Consider the following 21,552-nt stretch of genomic DNA (forward strand, 5'->3'; position numbering starts at 1 on the left):
TATTTAAGCAGCAGTTAATGATAATGAAAGACTGTGTCATATCTAGTTGATCCTTTGGTTTAAGCTTTTTGAGTCCTTACTATCAAGTTTTACCACTAAAAGAATTTAAAAGTAGGGACGCACTGAATATGAAATTCTCCAATTACTTTAATAAAGAAATTGTACTTCAATTTCATTCAATCAGATATTTAATAGCGCTGATACCTTTCAAATGGATTGGATTGGTGAGTCCTTACTTAAATCGATTTATCCATGAGTCCAAATAGACATTTGAATACACTTATTGTTGCTCTTCCTGTTTTTAACACATCATTTCTGATCAGCTCAGTCTGCCTTTTCAGATTACAGGAAGTAAAACTGTGGTTAGTGTCACATTTCCTTTTTTGATCTGGACTCTCACAGATCCAAGGAGGACTAGAAAGGGGTATCTTTGTTGAGAAGGATGTCTATCAGTCACACAGTTTCCCTAATTACTTACCAAATAACCCAGGGTTTTATTTAGAGGAGAGGAAAGGCTGACTCATTGTATTTGTGTAGAGTCATTGAGGAAACGGCGCAAGTATTACAAAAATTAGCCCAATATATCAAAAGTAAAACTTTCTTTACTTTCCCAATCATATAAAAATGGTTATATATATATAAAATTATGCAGAAAGCCAACTATTCTGGTCATACTGAGCACAAAACAGTAGAGAAGGACATGAGTCAGCCCAAATCCCACAAGTTGTCATTGGTCATATATATGTATGTATTTTGAACTGAATTTGAAATTGAAGACAGAATCTCAAAGTTTGAACTGCTGCTACGACCACAACTACAAACAATTTGGAATATAACTCCAAATTACAAAGAACGGACATTGCACCACTTTGTAATAAACAATAATAAATCTTTTATTTTTGTAATAGGAAACTACAAATTTCAAAACATGAGCGATGCAGACAGATGACGTGTCTCTGCTTCCATTGTTTGGGTTTGTTGCTTGTTTTTTACGGTAAAACTGACATCATACAGTCTGACACACATGGTAATTAAGATTTTTATGGACATCTCCACCCACTGCTGCATATGTTGGAGATGTTATCATATTTTCAGATGGGGGGGGGGGGGGGGGGTTGTGTGTCTGTCCCATAGTCCCTATAGGAGAATTACCACTGCGGTTTGTGAATGTGGAGCCCAGAGGAAATAAGAGGTTGAGCAGGCAACAGAAATGCATACCACCCTTATTTGTTGGCTATGATCCAATACTTAGAAAAAGCATCCTTCCCTCATTTCCGCCCTCGAGATTATATCGAAGACCCAAGTGATAAAATTTAAAAAAAAAGTTGTCACAAATTAACTTCAAGTCAGATCTGATTAATCGGTGAAGAGGAAGAGTTGACATCATGCAGGCTTACTGCCACAGATCTTAGAGTGATTTACAGAAACTTCAAGTGGGGGGGGGGGGGGGGGGTGTATTTTTTTTTTCTCTTTTCTTTTTTTTTTTTCTCTCTGCCTCGTTCTCCACTGACAGCAGCAAAATCACAGAGGAAACAGGAAAGGCCTGAGCAGCTTGGTGTTGGGACGGATATCCTCTTTTGGAGGCGTTCCCCTCCTCTCTCACTTAACTCTCCTTCTCCCTCTCTTTATCTCTTTTTATCACCCCACCACCACCACCACACTTGCCCTCCGCCCCCCCTCCCCAAAACCACTTTGCTCTTGGTGTGGCATTAGCTGTTTGGCTGAGCTCAGGAGTGTAGCAAAGAGTTTGGGTCCTCTGTCGTTTTTTTTTGTGTCATCCTATCTGAGCGAATTATGTGTTGGCATGGTGACGAGGAGGATGAAGACAGCTCCGAGGTGAGGTGTTATTGGCTTGTTTGTTTGCTTTGTGTGTTCCTCTAATAACCGTTGAGTGGCTGTGATTTCGAGTGATTAACGCTCGCTCTCTCTCCTGCTGTGTTCCTGATTGGGTGTCTGTGTTGCTGAGTCTCAAGATCTCCTCTGCTAGCAAGCTTTAGCTCTGATTTCAGGTATTTTTGTAAAGATGTGTGTGTTATGCTAGCAGGCAGGCAAACAAGATACAAAACTGTTGTCAGAAGTAAGCGGGAACTTGAGCCGGAGTCTTGTAAATGTAGAAAAAAGTTTTTTCTTTTTAAAGTAAGAGCACATTATTTCTCACACAGTAGAGAGAGGCTGGATCATGAGAAAACCTCTAGAAAGAAGACAATGGACTGTACAGGTCATGGGACAAGTCTGTAATTCACTGTGATGTTTATGTATAGTGTGGATTTTAGCCCATTTGGCAAGGAGGCTATCCTGGAAATGGCATCTCTAATGGTATTCTTGATGTTTAGTGATAAATTGGTTGGACATGGCAGATTTGTTTTGAAATATTATAAACACTGGCTGAACAAGATTTTTGTCATTCCTTGTTGCTCGTCCTGCCTTTCTTTTCCCATCCTCCTGCTCCCTTCTCTAGCTTTCACATTTTTACCCTACTTTGTCTCCCCCCCCCCCCCCCCCCCCCATCGTCTCTCCCTCTCTATCTCTTTCCTCCCATTACTGCCTTATCCTGCTCACCATCTCTTCCTCTTCTGTCTACGTCACTCTCAACACTTCCCATTACCAGACTGAGGAGTAGCGCTGTGTTGGAACTTCAGCTTTGTATCGCTTTGACAGATATTTCTTAAGCTCATAACTTATTTTTCCTTTGTCCCCCATTTTCCTTGTTTTTCTCCACCCCCCTCTCCCTCTCCTTGTTCACCAATCCAGAGTGACCCAGACGGGCTGTCGGTTCTGGAGCAGCTGGGTCTGGACCAAAACTCGGACTTCTCAGACTCCAGCGTACAGCAGCTTCTGGACGAGCAGCGCGAGAGGATCCGCAGAGAGATCCGCAAGGAGCTGAAGATCAAGGAAGGAGCTGAGAACCTGCGCAGGGCAACTACTGACAAGAGGAACGCACAGCAGGTCCATCACAGTTACCCTTTAAGATCTTCTCTACAGCTCCTCAAAACCTCCACCCACCAGGACTTCAAAAAGTCCACAGATATTTATCTTATCACGCCAGCCAATTTTCTAATTTTTTGTGGAAAAGAGCCTTTAAACAGGTTTCCCTGTGGTAAAACAAGGTCTGAAATATCAACAGTGAAAGTCAGAGATTTGACAAAAAGATACTTAAAGGAAAATGAGAATGCATTTTCAGTCATTGGAGGATATCCAAGGGTCCACCTCTCAGACAAAACATCAGTAACAAACAAAACCGGAATAAAATTATGAAGTCATGGAAGCACTCTGACCTAAAATTAGAAAGTCATGATATTGTACCTTAGTATCGCCACAGGAAAACAATTTAATGACCACTATCTGCAGTAGCCGGTGAATCAGATGCATACCATTTGACCGGAACTGTGTAGATCTGCTGGTATGTTATGTTCTTATCCTGTTTGTCTTTACAGACATTTGGGACTTTTCTGGAGCATCTGGTACTTTTTTTTTAAGTCTCAGGTGACCAATGTTGGGCCTTTATTTACTTAGTGGAGGCTCACTGAGCACACATTTCCACAGGGCGTTTGGAAATGCCCTGCTTCACAATCACACAGGCTCACACATTGATTTCCTGGAGTTGCCCAGTGCGACGGCTACAACAAGCAACAGGGCCAGATACTGTTAATAGAAGTAAGCTGTGCCAGTCGGGCAGTTGAAGGGTTAAATGATTTGCTCACATGCGTTTATAGGGATTATGGGAGGATTGAGTGAGTCTTTAAAGCAGAAAAGGTGGATAGTGAGTAAATCCAACCGCATTTGTCCCCAATTGTTTTGATGGGTGAGTTGAGGTTTCTTTGCATGCTTCAGCTTGCACAATTTCATTATGTCCTGAATTAAGTACTTAAAAATGGATTGACATGTCAACAGTCAACATCAAAATAGAAAAAAACATTGTCCAAGGTTTCACATTTCAGTGAACTGCTGGGCTGGTGCACTCATGTGTAAACGCAGAAAATAAAATGCAGAATGATTTGTTAATTCACCATATTCTGAAATGTTTCCTTCTCTTTGCTCTCACATACAGGTGGACAGCCAGCTGCGAACCTCCAACCGTAGACTGGACAGTCTGCATGCTCAGTTGCAGGAGCTGGATGCTCACATTGTGGTGAAAGGAGGTGATGAGAATAAAGGTACATGAAGCTCTCATTCCTGCGGTCCTCTGTACTCTGTTGTGTTTATGATCTACTAAAGAAATGTCTCAAATCACAGAGCAGGACAGCTTTGTGGCAATATTCCCATTATTTTGTCAATTATCCACATAATGACTGGCATAATGAAAAAATGAGATTTAACTGAGTGCTTGGAGCTCTTTTGATTTTGTGTTTAATCTGTGACCAAAACCTAGCCTGGGTATACCCATGCTCTCATTCCAGCGATATTCCGCTTCGCTCAGAAAGTTAGCATGGCCACCAAGACAAAAGTTTCGCCTGAGATAGGGAACCAATCAAAGAACGGGTAGGCGGGTTCTAGGTGATGACAACCGTAGAGTGACTCTGTTTACATCCAGCATGGTGGCCACAGAGGTGCAGCAACTGTTCAAAGCAGCAGTAGATTGTGTGCTAAATAAATTAGAAGTCAAGTTCACTTTGAAAATAGAACAAAAACTTGCGCTACATGATGTTTCCTTCATAAAAAGGATGTTTGCGCTGCTCCCTAAAGGCTCTGAATACGTCATCATCTATCGTTGATATGATTGGCTGTAAGTTTGTCCAGTAGTGTACAGAAGCATTTGATCGACATTCGTGATCAAATACGAGAAAATGAACGGCTCCTCGCCAGACCCTACCTCACAGATCACAGATGTGGTCTGGTGTTGGCTAACCAAAACCTAAAGAGGGTCTCAAAAAGTCTTCATAGTTTTATTCTTTTTACTGCTCCATGTTTCAAGGACTAACTGACATTTCTTGGAGATTTTGAAATCAAGCTTTGTGAACATAAATTGTTATATAGGAGATGTTTTTTTTAGATATAAATCAGATTTGCTTTACAACTTGATTGTAAAATAACATTTAAGCTTTCTTTATAATGAAATTTAGATAATTGCCTGCACACTCTTGATGAATGGATACCCGGGACATTTGAGCAGTGGAAAAATAATATGCCCTGATGAGCTGTCTTTCCTTATTGCATCTGGGTGGAGCACCATTTTCATCTTGCCAGTTTTTAAATGCTGTAATAGACCTCTAATTGTACGGACAACCATGGCTGGGCGATCAGATCTGTTCCCATCTTCCAGGATATTAACTGTGTGGCATAAAATTCAAGAGTGCAATAGTATCGTCTGACATTAAATGAAATTCCCCTGAGAGTTTTTTCACTTCAGAGCACACTGTGTGAACCCTCGTCTTGTTCCTTTTTATATCATCGTCCAACCTTTTCTTTCTCTCCATAGATGAGTGTCCTCAGTCTCCAGGGGCAGAGAGTCGAACATCAGCCCACAAGGAACGCATTGCTGCCCTGGAGAGACAGCTCAACATCGAGCTCAAAGTCAAACAGGGAGTTGAGAACATGATCCCCATCTACTCCAATGGATCCACCAAGGTACAGGGCACCAGTTTTACCCATACACAGCTCAGTGTAGGATAGAACAGGACAAAAATATGATCCCTATTTATATCAAAACATTAAGAAATGTATTAATACAGATAAATAAAGAGAATCATTACCCTCCCCCAGCTGGCTGATGCTGACACCTTCATGATCCACAACCTTGCAATCTGCTGACTCAGATGACAATCTATAAATACATATAACATGTGAACAATACCCTTAACCAATGTAGCACCACACCTCATCTCTTGATTACTTACCAATTTCCCCTCCCCCCTTTTTAATGCAGCTTCTGTTTGACCTTGTTCTCATGCCTCCACTCCCCTTCATGTTTCACCTTAAATGAGAAACTCACAATTCTCAAGTCTGTCTTAAAATATCAATCAGGTGCCCAAATGATCATTGAAAACGGTTTTGCTAATTTTTTTTATCATTCCTCCTGTTGATATTTACCATTTGAAGATCCCTTCTTAGTGCTCTTTTCACTGCAATCTGAAGTTGTGTTGAGGCTAAATTCATCCACAGTAGTCAAGACGAATGGATATCTTTCAGAATTTGTTTTTTTAGTACAAAATTAGTTTTTGTTACTATCCCATCCACTGCAGCTCAACAGAAAAACACTATCTAATTTTATTCTAAAGAGGCTGTAACTTCAGAAGACATCCACTTGAAACCTCATAGATTTTTGCATGAAAAGAGGACTGTTGATTTTGTCCTCCATCACTTGCATTGAAAGCACATTAACATTGGTTTCTGACTATTTGACAAATTGGGTGTAGTCTAGTAGGAATATGGGGCATATAGCAATCAACAAACAGGACAAAAGAAGAATGATATGTTTCTCACTGTCGCTGAAGATTTTCCAATATTATAACTTTTTACTTTCCTGTTTCCTGTTAAGTAATTTGCATCTTGTGTTGTCTCTGTTTCACTCAGGATAAGAAGATGCTACAAACAGCACAGCATATGCTGCAGGACAGTAAGACCAAAATTGACATCATCCGCATGCAAATCCGCAAGGCTGTACAGGCCACTGAGCACAATGATGACACACAGGGTAAGTTTGATTGGCTGACTAGTGTATTCTGTAAATATCAGCAAGTTATTGTTAACCACATGTATCAGCGATTGACCGTTAATGCAACACGCTTAACAGAACAGCTGCCAAGTGCTTGAAAAATGGTTCTGTTGTGGATTAATCGAGAAGGATCACAATATTTAAATGTTGTCTGTTTCCTGTCAGAGGAAAGTGGGCTAAAGTGCTAGCAGCTATTCTCGTGTATTGCACTGTCACTGTGTGCTGTGTGACAATGGCTGGCTTTGACAGAGTTCTTATTCCTGGGTCTTTTTCCATGTCTCTTCATGTGGTCTGCAGTCCTGCTTTCTTTTTTCTCTGTATGTTGTCCAGTTTGTTTGGAGCAGCAGATTCAGACAGCAGACACACAACAGCATAAGCGGATCAATAAAAATCTGGCTCAGTGTTTTCACATATCTCTGCCTTAGTGTTATAGGGAAGATGATAAAGAGGGCAGTTTGAGTTGATACACACACAGACACACTGGTAACAGTCGTGTGTGTGTGTGTGTGTGTGTGTGTGTGTGTGTGTGTGTGTGTGTGTGTGTGTGTGTGTGTGTGTGTGTGTGTGTGTGTGTGTGTGTGTGTGTGTGTGTGTGTGTGTGTGTGTGTGTGTGTGTGTGTGTGTGTGTGTGTGTGTGTGTGTGTGTGTGTGTGTGTATTGGTGTGAGTGATACAAAGCGTGTGAAATGGCCCACCTGGCTTATTACCACAATAAATTGAATTCACACACAGATGTGCACCAAAAAAAAAAATGGCTGGCTATGTGAGTAAAACAGATTACAGATGGTAGATTCTTCCAGGGGTCATATACTCCAGTCTGTCATCTGAAAGTGGGTCTCTTTAAGGCAAAGAAGATAATGGCCATTTGGAAGGATTGTTTAAGAGTTTAAAAATTATATTATAGATAACTAGACTGAGCAGCAATGATTTTTGTACCTTTTTTAGCTCTCCAGAAACAGATTATATGCCTTGTTAGAATTTCTCTGTAGCTTGTTTATTATCTCTAATGGTCAACTTACTAAGTTCAACACTTAATTCTTCTTATGTTGTGCCGGTGTATCACATGGTATCTGGATCTTTCTTGGTTATCCGGTCTCTCTTATTTTAAACCACACACACAGGGTTTTGTGTATAGTGTACACAGACAGTCTCCAGGCACCACACCCGGTGGAGGGGTCATCTAGCAGGGTCTGGGCTCCAGGCAGAACACCTTATTAGGAGATAAAAGCATCCACATCTATCTCCACTCTTAACCCTCTCTTTTCCTCTTTCTCTGTTTCTCTCTCATGCAGCATTTTGAGCAGCTCAAAATCATTTTCACTCCTCCCTGTCCCTCTGTCTTTCCTCTTCACTAATCTGACATTTGAGAGTCAAACACGCCTTTTTTGAATGCTATTTACCATTTCCTTATTTCACACCTCCTCCTCCTCCTCTCCTCTTCTCATATCTGTGAGCTCTATTGTTTTTGTTGCCCACCGTGAGAGGCAGCTGCTCTGCCATTAAGCTAAACACTCAGCTATAGTTGTGCTTCACATCAATTTTAGCCCTGTTTGTTGTCAGCATATGAAAATTATTTATATAGTTTCTCCACTGGCCTGCCATATTTAATGTCTGACCTCTTAAAGCATGTAAGCAGAACATGATTTATTAAACCATTTGTTTTTCCTATTAACTGTGTTACATCATGATCAGCTGCGTTTTGTCTAGCATCACCAGCAACAGAGAAAACATGAGGTCAAACAATGTTATGTTATTGTTATTACATCATTGCTAATCCATTTTAAGCACATATCTAATCAGGGCTAGCTGGCTAACCTGAGGAAACATTAGAAATATTTTATATTGGGAAAAGGCTGTCATTAGTATGAAACTCTTATTGGAGAGAAAGGATACAATTCAGATGCTCTTATTTCTTTTTTGTGTGAATTTAAAATCTTTCATTTTATTTTTCTGTGGCTTAATGAAAGTGTCATCCTACCCCAATATAATTTTGTATATATCTTTTAATTAAAAAGTTGATTATATAAAAGGAAACGATGAAAATGGACACACATTTTTCTTGCTCAGTTTGCTTTTAAAATATGTCCTTTAGAAACAGAGGTTAGAGCTAAGGTTAATGCTGCTTACAGTCAGAGCCTGCTTCCCTTCCTCTGGGCTCTGCTAATGTTTTCTGTCCGACTCGTGACATGCATTTAGGCATTAACCTAACTTAGTATGCCCTGAGGTGGTCCATCTTGTACACTGCTCACGTGCACCTACCGAGAACAAACTATAGAATATAAGTTAATAACATGTGCAGTCATGTCTTAGTTACACTGCGTGAAATCATCCACTCTGATGCACAGTAATGTAATTTGTCTGTCCCTCCCTCCCCGCTGCAGGTAACCAGGACCTGTGTGGGATGGAGCTACGAATAGAAGAGCTGAGACATCACTACAGGGTTGAACATGCTGTCGCTGAGGGGGCCAAAAACGTACTCAGGCTCCTGGGGGCCAACAAGGTCCAGGACAAGAAAGCCTTGTCTGAGGTTAGACCCGAACACGCACACACACACATATACACACACCATTGACCCTTTTAACCTTGTGAGAACACTCATTGATGTATTCCCGAGCCCTTACCCTTACCCTAACCATCACATCTAAATGCCCAAACCCAACAATAACCCTCAACTGAACCTAAACTCAGTTCTAGCCTTCCACTTAAAACCTCAGACCTTTACCTATATAATGACTGTATTTCAGTCTACTCTGCAAATGTACCTTCCCACTTTGGTGTTGTTAGCTTATCTAAAATGTGTTTGTTAAACAGAGTTACTGCAGTATCATGACATCTTAAGGTCTCTGACAGTGATCAACTTTCTCTTTCTGGGTCTAGCAGAGACAGAAAACAGTGTTCCATTGAAAAGTTTTGTGTGAAGTCAAATATTTCTCAAAGCAGCTTTGGCCACAGCACTCTTTCACTTCATTTCAGAGATACAGTATCTTCAACACCTTAACTGAAACACTATACTTCCTATTACTCAAAACAACAGTATGCTGGTGTTGAAAGGATCTTGATCAGTACCAGTGACTCAAACATGTTCTGAGATGTCTTGCTCTTTCAGTCTTGAAATGTGGTGCTATAGTCAAGTATTGACTTATATTTTCTAAAATCAAATATAAGCAAATATCAAAGCAGTATTTAATTGCAGTATATTGTGGCATGGAGCTTCCGTACTGGACTTTTTACTGAATTGTTACACTGATACAATTATTCTTTAGTAATGTGAAAACAAGACTAAAATAGGATTGTGTGAGATTGGACAGAGATTTAATAGTTTACTTTATGTCAATATGATAACTAAAGCAGTCACTCAGCACATGTAAATGTATATTACATCTGCTCTGGGTCACTGCTGTTCAGGCACAGTCTCGTCTGAGTGAGGCGTCTCAACGCATGGACCTCCTGAGAGACTCTCTTGACCACCGTCTAGCAGAGCTGCCAGAGGACCATCCCAAGGCCAACGTCATCAAAGAGGAGCTGGTCCTGGCCTCCTCCCCTGCATTCAGCTCACGCCATGGCGCCCCCTACCTCCACAACCAGTACAGCACCCTCAACAAGCCCTCACCTCTTACTGGTACGTTACACCAAACAAGACCAAGTAGGCCCAAATCAGGCAAGATCACACTATAAGTCTCAAAAGGTTTTAAAAGATTAACACTGACCAAAACACAGGCACACATCTGTAGTAACATCCCTGACGCCTCACTACATAAAGGAGTAAGAAAAGGGTACATTTTATATAAAAGTTTTTACTTTTCAGAACATCATAGTAGCCTGTATAGACTCAATTGTACATTTATATTATAATATCTACAAGCCTAGTTAGATTGTGGCCTGAGTAAATATGATAAATGTGTTCATCATATTGTTCAGAAGAATGGGAATTTTAATATGATCTCATATGATTATGTGTGTAATTCCTGTTCATTTATTTCTGGGTTGGTGCTGTTGATTCCTGGTCATATCCAAACCATCTTTACGTGTTTTATACGTAGTCTTAAATCTTGTTGATAAGGCGTCTGGTGTTTTGGCCTCTAGTTGGTTATACCTGAATTATTTGCCTCTGTCTCCAGGCACCTTACAGGTGCAGGTGCTAGGCTGTGTGGGGTTGTTGGAGGTGGTCCCAGGACGCAGTAAAGGGACAGCTGTCATGCTACCCTGCTACAGCCCCGGGGACACCAGGTCTTTCATGAGGGGCAGCAAGGGACTGTACGGGCGGAGCGGCTCAGTCAGTGGAAAAACACCTAGCAAAACAGAGGAGCTTTCCTGTGAGTACATATGTATGCTGTAAGTGTGAGTCTGTGTGTAAGGCCTGGTTAGGTTAATTTTTTTACAATATAACTTTTTTTATTTGCATTTCTTTCATTACAAATAGTGGACCACGTACTGTCTCTGTCACTTTCAGGTCAGTATAGTACTGTAGCATGTCCATATTTAGTATAGTAACGCATAGTTGCAGTTTTAACTTTAGGAAGGTGACGTTGGGTATGCTATATCAGTGCTCACATATAGCAGCACAGTAACATCAGCAAATTTAACCGAATTGCCTCGATACCCAGAGTGAACCATTCACAAACCACTTTCTGCAGTGTCTTCAAGGAATTAATGTCACTCAATAATCAATACCTAAACTGTGTTGTGTTTTGTAGTGTTAGCATACAGAAGCCTTCATTTTTATACATGTCAGGACTTAAAGTGTCAGCCACCATAAAGGAATGTCACCTATTGGGGAAATAAAACTTGCTGTGTTACTGTGTGCAGCGGAAGTAAGTGCAGTGCTAAAGCTGGATAACACAGTGGTGGGCCAGACGGCTTGGAGGACTGTGGGAGAACAAGCCTGGGACCAGACCTTCACTGTGGAACTGGAAAGGGTCAGTATACACACAGTCCTTTATATGCTGCTAAGTTTGTGTGTTTGCATGTGCATGACAGTTGTGTGCCCATGTGTCTGTGTGTTTTTAGACAAGGGAGATGGAGATTGCCGTCTACTGGAAGGACTACCGCTCACTGTGCGCTCTTAAGTACCTGAAGCTGGAAGAGTTCCTGGACAACCAGAAACACAGAGTTCAGCTGGAGCTGGAGCCTCAGGGTCTGCTGCTGGCCGAGGTGCTTACCATAATAACACACACACATACTCACTCAAAGCTTGACGTATATGTACACACACAGCAACAAAAAATGAGAAAAGGGACAGCCACACCAAAAGCTCGACACAGATATCCTTCCCTATATGACACCTGTAAACTCTATTAATACACATAAAAGTATTGTGCGCACATACACCTACCCACACACACAAGCGGTCACATGCACCTGTGTTGAAAAACACTGCTTTGATATAGCATACTTGAAGGTTCACCTGTCTTGAGTGTGACATCTGAAAATAAAAAATGGATGTGTAGTTTCCATGTTTTGTTTTTGTGTGTGTTTTCCAGGTCACCTTCTTTAACCCAGTCATTGAGAGAGTTCCTCGTCTCCAGAGGCAGAAAAAGGTCTTTTCTAAGCAGCAAGGTGGGCAGGAAACGGACCAGAGAGGAAGAACAGAAATATATGCTGATTGTAGAAATAGCTTCTCTCAGTGTTTCAACTCCACTTTGCTATCCATGAGCCTTACTACAGTTTATATAGATGAACTTTTGAGATGAACAAACATCAGTTGTGCTGAAACAGCCTTTTCTTACTGAGATATTGAACATGATGCTGGCACCTAACACACATTTTGTAACTAACAGCACCCTCTAGTGGTGGATAGTTTTGTGTCTTCATCATAATGACATCTTTATTTACACAGCACCTATTCAAGCAATATACAGTACTTAATTAAACAGGGTGTAAAACTGATTGGGCAAAACCCACATAAAGGAGAATTTGGCCTTGGTCTTAACTTATTTTGATCCTTGTTTGGACTTAGAATTGACTAGATTTTAAAACTTCTTCTCGATGATCTTTGAGTGGTTCTGTGAGACACATATTATTGACTTTAGGCGTGTGTGTTTCCAGGCAAGGCGTTCCTTCGAGCTCGACAGATGAACGTGGATATCGGGACGTGGGTGAGGCTGCTTCGGAACGCCATTCCTACTGTCAACAACTCAGGAACTTACAGTCCCAATGCACACAGCCTCACACTCAATGCTGGGTGAGACAAATGACATAAACATTCATTCACACTTAATTTTAGTGGAAGAACATTATGTGTGTTGTTTGATAGCTGTCAATCAGACTTTGCTATCAAACACAGCAACATTCCTTGAACCTTTTTCCTTGTGTTTCCTGGCAAAGTGTGAAGCATGTGATGCTTTTTCTGCCCCAATGTCTAACCATCCGTTTGTGTTTTGTTTCTGTCTGTTCATTTGACCATCTGCATCGCCACGTTGGTCTGTTTGTGTGTGTCTGTGTGAATTTTTCAGGGAGATCTCAGTGGAGAAGTTGAGTCTGGACAGCGACTCTCCGATAAGAGGCGATTACAAGAGAGACGTGGAAATACACACCCCGGTGAGACAGACAGAGAGAGTGGGAGACCAGGAAGTGGGGGATTTGTGTGTGGGATCTGGTCTACTGTAGTAAATCCGCTCTGTTAGCTGTGGGATAAATAGATTTTAAAAATGATGTTTTGTCACTTTGATCAGTGAACAATGTAATAAACAGTAATCCAGACCATAATATTTACAATTCAAGTCAAGTTTAGAGTATATTTTTATATCCAGGATTTGCAAATAAGAGATTATAAAAAAATCGTTTTGAGCTACAGTCATGTAAGAACGTTATGAAAATACTCCATTTTATTCACCAACAAAGTTACATTGGCTTAATTTGAGCAACAAAATGTTGGTTGAGTTAGTCATAAAGCCTGTCACTCTTGAAATCTGAACCAGATGTGAAACCTCAGTGGAATAATACCATATTCATGTCACATCAGAGTTATTACCAGTCATTACCAGTTTATCCACACTTAGCCAACACTGCAATCATAAAACCATCATAAACATGGTAATCTTTCTAATCTCCACAGACTGTCCCATATGACGCTACTGAAATGTCCATTCTGTAAATCCACACCCAGTACCCATCTGTTCAGTCTAGAGGCCTTTATTGATTGTAATAGATATAGTTAATATATTCACAACATACAGACAGTAGGCTGCCTGTGAAGATTATTGTATTGGTAGTACACCACATTGATAAAAGCACTAGAATGTCTGAATGTATGTTTCATTTGATAAAATGGAAGCCTCTGTTATGTTAGACGGACACGTGACCAAAATCAAGAATGCCTAAAAAAAACACAGCTGGTGTGGATTTTCATTGAGGCGTGCACTTGACCACAATGTCTCCAAAAACTGAGCTGGAACTAAAAGTGAATCACTGAGAGGCTGCTTGTATGTCATGTCCAAACTGTTGTTGTGAGATCATTTTGTCTCATGTCTTCCATCTTATCTCCTCTTATATCTCCGTCTCTGCATGTCTCTCTGTGTCTTTTCCTCCGTGTCTCTTTCCTCGCATGTCCCCCGTCAGGATCGACTGCCAGTCATCGAGCCCTTCTCCCCCCCAGATCTCACCCCTGAGTGCCCTGTCCGAACCCCATCAGTTGGCAGGTACACACACACACACATACACGCACGGAGACGCCCTCTACATCATTTGTTACATTACCAACAATATATTTTTTGGGATATTTATATTGTTGTTTTAATTTGATCTAATCTAGTTCCATTATCTATAAAAATGAGTATGTGACATTTGAAACTACTCTACCCACACTCTGTTTCCTTTCCTGCCCTGACAAATAGTCTTGTCATGTATTTCTGTGATATTTCTAATCTAGTGTTTTTTAAATAAGCCGTGTCCTATAAGTGACTCATTGTAAACATTTGTGCTGACTGTGTTTGTCTGTCTCTCCAGTAAGCAGAAGAAAGGCCCTCTTTCCCTGCAGGACTTCAGGCTGATTGCTGTGTTGGGCAGAGGACACTTTGGGAAGGTGCCATTATTTTTTTTTAAATTAATTAAACCTTTAGCTTCATATGCAAATTGAGTTCATCCTGCAGGGTTGGACTATTATTAAGACTTTATTGTAATATTTTAACAAGTTTTCATTACACCTCCTCCTAAAATTAATATACATGTGTTTATCTGTTGTGTGTCTTGGATCTATTTGTCGCCAGGTGTTGTTGTCAGAATACAAGAAGACAGGCACGATGTACGCCATCAAAGCCCTGAAGAAAGGAGATATCATCGCTCGAGATGAGGTGGAAAGGTGTGTGTTTATTACTCTATATGTTCCTGTGTTTGAGTCATTGGTTGCTGTTATTTCAGCGTCAGCTAAAATAATACATTTAACTGTATTTAATCTGTGCTGCTGTGCCTCAAACCACAATGATTACACTTCCTGTGTGGGCGCCACATCCACCAAAATAAACATCTAATTATCTGTTAATGTGTCTAATTTTTCCCTCTAATCTTTTTTTTTCTCTCATCCCTTTTTTCTTGCTCCCTCAATCCTTCTCTCATCTTCTCCCCTTTCCACCTTATCCTCCTCTCCCCTCCAGTCTAATGTGCGAGAAGCGCATCTTTGAGGCCGTGAACATGTCGCAGCATCCCTTCCTGATCAACCTGTTTGCGTGCTTCCAGACACCAGAGCATGTGTGTTTTGTCATGGAGTACACTGCAGGAGGCGACCTTATGATGCACATCCACACTGACGTCTTCACAGAGCCACGAGCCGTGTATGTTCCGTTTGTCTCCAAACACACTTTGTATGTTTATTGCTTGAGAAGTTTAAGAGCCCCATTTTAACGATCTATAGCGCATGGCGTGAAGCGCGTGGCGCATGTGCCTTTGGGGTGTGTCCAAATCCACTTTTGCTATTTTACCAGTGGAAAAATGGAAAAGTGGAAAAGGGATGGACTTAAGTCCCCTCATTAATCATAGGCGGGTTTTCGGTGTAACACGCGGTAAACCAGTCAGAGTGTCATCTCCCATTCCCTTTAATATCCAGGAGTGCTGTCACTTTGTCTGATTGCTATTATAACAGCGCATTTACCCAGCAATGCGTTTCAATAATATAACATGAGTTACTTTTGCTGAAAGGAAAGTTGGCTGATGAGCTGCTAACCTCACATTTAATTTATATAAAGGAAAAATATGGAGATATAACCAACCAGTCTGAGTGTAGAGGTGTGCAGCAGCCTGGTGTCATCAGCTGATTTAATAAACAGTGAGTGGCTGTGCGTAATGGCACTGCGCTCTGTGCAGCATCAGAGGCTACAGACTTTCATAGGTTGTTAGGACTGTCCACAGCGGCACTCTCCACTCTTTTTACAATTAATTAATTCTGAGAAATATTATGACTAACTAATATGACATGTATTTTTAATATGTTGATGTACATCATAATACGAATTCACATTGTGGTCCTTTTATTTGTAATGTTTTGCATGTTTGTGTGCTGCTGCACGTTCTTGTGCGTAACAAGCATAGTGTCTGCGCCTATATAGAAGCATATTGGACTCTTGATAATGTGCCCCTTAAATAACAGTGACATATGCGCCAGTGACTTTATACCTGATTTTTTTTTTGGTCAGTAGCGCAATCGCTTTCCTCTGCCTCAAAATAGCAATGCGCCACCAATGCGCCTGAACACACAAGGAAAATAAAGACATGACTTTCAAACCATTTTTTTATTAAAAAAAAAAAAGGTGTCCAGTTCAACAAACTGTTCAATTGCTGCCATTTTCTGTAAACATGACAAAAATGAAAAGCCTTCAACTTGGACATTGAAGACATGCATTTACTATATACTATAGTAACTAAAGAAGTAACACTCACGTGCAACAGCTAGCAGTTTTTCAGCCCTCAGACAGTAGTTTTTTGTAAAATGAACCATTTAAGTGGTCTGAAAAACTTAGCTGTTTATGAGGGTTACCATGTATTCCATCTTAGTTTAGGTTTGTAATGTTCCTTTTGTTTGACTTCAGGTTTTATGCAGCCTGTGTGGTTCTTGGACTTCAGTTCCTCCATGACAATAAAATTGTGTACAGGTAAGCAGAACCCACACAAACCTGTGAACTCACATGATAGTTGGGTGTAATGTCTACACAAGAAGCTACAAACTAAAAAACATCTACCTAATTAAATCAGCACCAAATATGTTTTATATATATGAGTTAAGTTCACTGGAGAAACTCTGTATCTGAATTAAGTAATGCAAATGATCTGAAAAGAAAATATTCTTAAGAATACTTCAAAAAAACTATAGTACAAGAATAGTACTAAAAAACTGATGCAATAGATTTAAACTCTCCCACTAAATGCAGATGAAATGTCTCTCTTTTAAACTCTTCTTGTAATCTCTGATGTGAAACATGTGAAGAGACACTGACGATTCTCACCTACGTCTCTTCACCTCCTCTCTCTTCTAGAGACCTCAAGCTTGACAACCTGCTGCTAGACACAGATGGTTATGTGAAGATCGCTGACTTTGGACTGTGTAAAGAAGGTGGATGTTAAAGACAGATGGGCTCCTTTCATTTCTCATTTTCTGCCTGACTGGACTGTCCTAAACGTTCTCAGACACATATAAATTCATGTTTCTCCTTCGTCTGTAGGAATGGGTTTTGGAGATCGGACAAGCACATTCTGTGGGACACCAGAATTTTTAGCCCCCGAGGTCCTAACTGATACGTCATACACAAGAGCAGTAGACTGGTGGGGACTGGGGGTCCTTATCTACGAAATGTTGGTGGGAGAGGTGAGAACTAATACTCACACACATACACACATTGTGCTTGGAGTGATATCCGATCTGATGGCAGTCTGTGTTTGTTTCTGAGCTGGTGTTTGTGTGTGTAGTCTCCTTTCCCAGGGGATGATGAGGAGGAGGTGTTCGACAGCATTGTGAATGATGAAGTCCGCTACCCACGCTTCCTCTCCACTGAGGCAATTGGCATCATGAGAAGGGTGAGGATACACACACGCTCTTGGCTGACTTTATCACCCACAAACAATACATGATAAATGCTGCACACACACACATGAAACATTTACTCATCATTAAGTCACAGACCATCAAGCCAACCAACTCACAATCACAGAGGTCCCATTGACGTTTGACTACGACATCTCCTTATAAATTCTTATTTGTGTGCGTGTGTTTGAACATGAGCAGCTGTTAAGGAGGAACCCCGAGAGACGACTGGGCTCTGGTGAGAAGGATGCGGAGGAGGTGAAGAAGCAGCCATTTTTCAGGGTAAGAGGCTTCACATATTTATACACTAGAACCAGAAAAGATTCTTGATTCTCCTTTTTAATAATTTCCCTAATGTCCCTCCAGAACATAGACTGGGAGGGCTTGCTCCAAAGGAAGGTCACCCCTCCATTCATGCCCTCCATTGGCAGTAAGGAAGATGTCAGTAACTTCGATGAAGAGTTCACCACTGAAGCGCCGACACTCACACCTCCACGTGAGCCACGTGTACTCTCCCGCAAAGACCAGGACAGCTTCCGAGACTTTGACTACGTGTCTGACCTCTGCTAGTGGGTCGTCGGCTCGCAGAACTCAAGGAATGTTCAATATTGAAGGCTTTGCAACGGTTTTGTCAGAGCAGACCGTTTCTACAGATCGTCTGATTGTTAATTACACTGTGAATGAATGCGGAGAGGCCGAAGGCAGTCGGTCTGTGTTTTGTGTGTCTGCAAGGTTTTAAAGATATGGACTGAGAAAATAAAAAGAGGGGACATGGCAGATGGTGTAAAATGTTTGATGGACAAATACGCGACAGTTGATGTGTCCCCTCTCCAATCACTTTAAAACACACCAGTGACATTAGCCTTTAAAATGCCTCCTCCCATCCTCCTACGTGTCAGTGTGGTCACCTGTGCAGCTGTGAGAGGAGGATCTCGCTGTCTCTTTGTACTGTCGACTGTTTAGAGGTTGTTCAACACCTCACATACCAATGCCTTACATTTGTATTTGTATTTTATCCACAGAAGAAGAAAAAAAGTTTGTTTTTATTTTGTGGCTCTTGGTGTAAAGCAGCAGGAAGAGTGATTTACTCGTCAGAAGAATTTGTGACATGCAGAGTGAATTTGTACTCAAAGCTTATGACGATGACCCTAACATTGAGTCAAGCTGACTGATGTTAGGTGAAATTTGAGTTAACTACGGGGTAAAGAACCACTGTCTTACTTCACTGCCATGGACTTTTCTTTGGACTTATACCAACTACCTTTTTAAAATGTGTGTTTAGATTTTAATTTCTGTGAGAAAACAACAATTTACAAATGAGTCATATTTGATGACAATTTACTCTTGAATGCATTATTCAATACCATGCACATACATACAATTGGGTATTATACATAATTTGATTTTTGATTTTTTTAAGTGCTTTGTTAGTTCATTCACAAGCACAAAATGACACCTATCAGCACTAAAGCTATGTGGCATGCAAGTTTTTCCTTTTTTTTTAAATGAAAAAAATTAAACACTAAGACTTGCTGTACAAGTAACAGATTGTCGATTATGAGTTTTAGACTCATCCATCCAGTTATCTAGATGCTACCAGAGTTTTGTGGACATGAAATAAGTAATTTCCCTCCAAGACGATGATATCTGGCTTTGAAACTCATCAAACACTGGCTGTAGCAACTGTGTTAGTGTTAATGTCAGTTTTTAGAGCTTAAAATCTATCTGTTGTGGTCATTATAAGGTTTGGTTTTCATCACAAGGATGAAATCGTCTTTGATTCCGTTGAAACCAATTGATATCTTAGTGCTTTTGGAAACACAGTACAACCAATTAGAGCTCGCCGCTTTAGATCTTAGCTAAAAATGTTCTCTTGGCAATACATTTTTATGAACAACAATATCATAGAGACTCATAAATGTTGGAAAATATGAGCCAGTGGTATAAGCCTTGTTGGCCATGTAGTGGAGATCAGTCCTCTGTAAAACATTTCTGAGAACAGTAGAGGTTTGTTGTGAAGCTGTATGTATGACAGTGTGGATTTTACTTATCTTGTGTACGACAATACAAAACCATGTGAGAGTATGAGATGACTTATTTTATAAAGAAAACCTGGAGTGAATATTGTGTCCGTGTGTTGGTGTTAATGTGTGGGAGTGTTCAAATCAAGGAAGAGCTACAGATAAGAGTTGGGCAATGTAATATGGATGAAATCATCTTATCGTGATGTACAGTAACAGCTTTGAAAATCTATTGAGAAATTGTTAATGGATTAAATAGATGGACAGGAAAATCGCTTTTAGCGTAGTCGGACTACATAATTTATAAATCAAGATTCTAAAAATGATGCAAAAATTGTATTAAGCTTAATATTGCTATAAAACAGTCCTGCTCATTGATCAACAACTAATGCAACTGAAGTTATTAAACATAGTTTGACTGCTGCAGGTGGAAAAAAATGTAATTTAGTGAGATAGCAAACATTTGTTTAAAAAAGAAAACAAAAACATTAGTTAATTTGGGTTAATGTAGATTTCAGGTTGGCAGGGTGACCAGTGGTCTGAGTACGGAAGCGTATTGCTGCCACACCAGAAAAAAAAAATTGCCATACTACCATTTGGGGATTTCCCAAATGGTAGTATGGCAAATTAAAGGCCAGCATCAAGCACTTGGACAACAGCAGAATCTCGCCATGTCTCAACCCAAGCATGAAGTAGAACTTGATCAAATCCTGTACTGTAAATGAGCCATATTCCTCAATTAATCCCTTCTCCACACGGCGTTTCCTCATTCCACAATGTGAAACATTTATGCTATCATGTTATAACATGAAAAGTTTTATGTTATAACAAGAAACTATCACGTTATAACATGATACCGATCCGTTCTTTTTTTCCTGGCGTGGCAGCAATACGCTGCTGTATCTGAGAGCTCAAATGGATCCCCTGCTCAAGCGTCTGCAACCAATCCGTAGATCTGTTTTCAGCTCCATATTGGCAAGGAAAATCAACTTACTACAACTACACATATCAAACGGGCGTATACCTCTTATCTATCATGTGAAAACACAAAGACAGTGGATCAGTACTGACTTTAGTGATCACCAAGTTCAACTAAGGTCAGTACATCTAACACTACTGAGACACCCCCCAACTTCAATACTGGATAACACCCACTCCCTAAAAGCTGTGTGATATGTGTCATACTGGGTGTCAGGGCTCAAAATAAGCACCAACCATCAGCAAAATGCTGGTAAAATATGCATGTGACTGCTAGATTTATTTCACTCACCAGCCAAAGAGAAAACAAATCAAATTTTAACATTCATTAGCCATTTGGCCAGTGGACAAAACCAGTTGATTTTCTCTTAATCAATTTTTTTCTTATTAATCGACTAATTGCTGAGTCAATGACATTTCATTGACGGAATACTGAAAAATTCCCAGACCCCAAGCGGACATTTTCAAGTTACTACTTTCATCCTTTTCAATCAATGGCTGCTGGGGGGGCTGTGGCTATGGCTCAGAGACAGAGCAGGATGTCCACTAATTGGAAAATGGGCGGTTTGATCTCTCACTTCTCCAGTGTGCATGTCAAAGTATCCTTGGATTTGTGAAGTGTCAGTTGTGATGATTAAATGACATACAGCTCTCAATCTCTTACCAGTATTTCACAAACAACATATCAAAGATCTTACTCTGAGTTTTCGACACAATGTGAACTCAAAATCCACTTACTTACTCTGTAGCTTTCAACCATATAACAGATTTGTCCCTTCATCAGCAGATGGGGCTTGCTCACATGTAAATGAATGTCTACACTTTCATCACAACTGAGCAAACCCCATCTGCTAATGAAAACCATGAGATACAGATATTGCCTCTATTGTCAAGAAT

The 21,552-nt window shown here is 40.5% G+C and overlaps 1 protein-coding gene across 1 annotated transcript in view; it reads left to right on the top strand.

The window, feature by feature from the left end:
- The window catches only part of pkn1a (protein kinase N1a), a 49,362-nt gene extending 29,584 nt beyond the window's left edge, over positions 1–19,778 (top strand). Inside the window, exons 2-23 of the mRNA XM_053325457.1 lie at positions 2,752–2,946; positions 4,049–4,154; positions 5,417–5,565; positions 6,511–6,631; positions 9,033–9,178; positions 10,057–10,270; positions 10,770–10,964; positions 11,458–11,567; positions 11,659–11,802; positions 12,132–12,207; positions 12,697–12,832; positions 13,104–13,188; positions 14,209–14,288; positions 14,596–14,671; positions 14,856–14,947; positions 15,240–15,416; positions 16,668–16,730; positions 17,112–17,188; positions 17,298–17,440; positions 17,542–17,649; positions 17,858–17,938; positions 18,023–19,778. Of these exons, the coding sequence (XP_053181432.1) occupies positions 2,752–2,946; positions 4,049–4,154; positions 5,417–5,565; positions 6,511–6,631; positions 9,033–9,178; positions 10,057–10,270; positions 10,770–10,964; positions 11,458–11,567; positions 11,659–11,802; positions 12,132–12,207; positions 12,697–12,832; positions 13,104–13,188; positions 14,209–14,288; positions 14,596–14,671; positions 14,856–14,947; positions 15,240–15,416; positions 16,668–16,730; positions 17,112–17,188; positions 17,298–17,440; positions 17,542–17,649; positions 17,858–17,938; positions 18,023–18,226 (2,778 nt within the window). The 3' untranslated portion in view covers positions 18,227–19,778. The remainder of the gene's footprint in view (positions 1–2,751; positions 2,947–4,048; positions 4,155–5,416; positions 5,566–6,510; positions 6,632–9,032; positions 9,179–10,056; positions 10,271–10,769; positions 10,965–11,457; positions 11,568–11,658; positions 11,803–12,131; positions 12,208–12,696; positions 12,833–13,103; positions 13,189–14,208; positions 14,289–14,595; positions 14,672–14,855; positions 14,948–15,239; positions 15,417–16,667; positions 16,731–17,111; positions 17,189–17,297; positions 17,441–17,541; positions 17,650–17,857; positions 17,939–18,022) is intronic.
- The last annotated feature ends 1,774 nt before the right edge of the window (positions 19,779–21,552 follow it).

The sequence above is a fragment of the Scomber japonicus genome, chromosome 2 (assembly GCF_027409825.1).
Source record: "Scomber japonicus isolate fScoJap1 chromosome 2, fScoJap1.pri, whole genome shotgun sequence".
In the NCBI taxonomy this organism is placed as follows: Eukaryota; Metazoa; Chordata; class Actinopteri; order Scombriformes; family Scombridae; genus Scomber; species Scomber japonicus.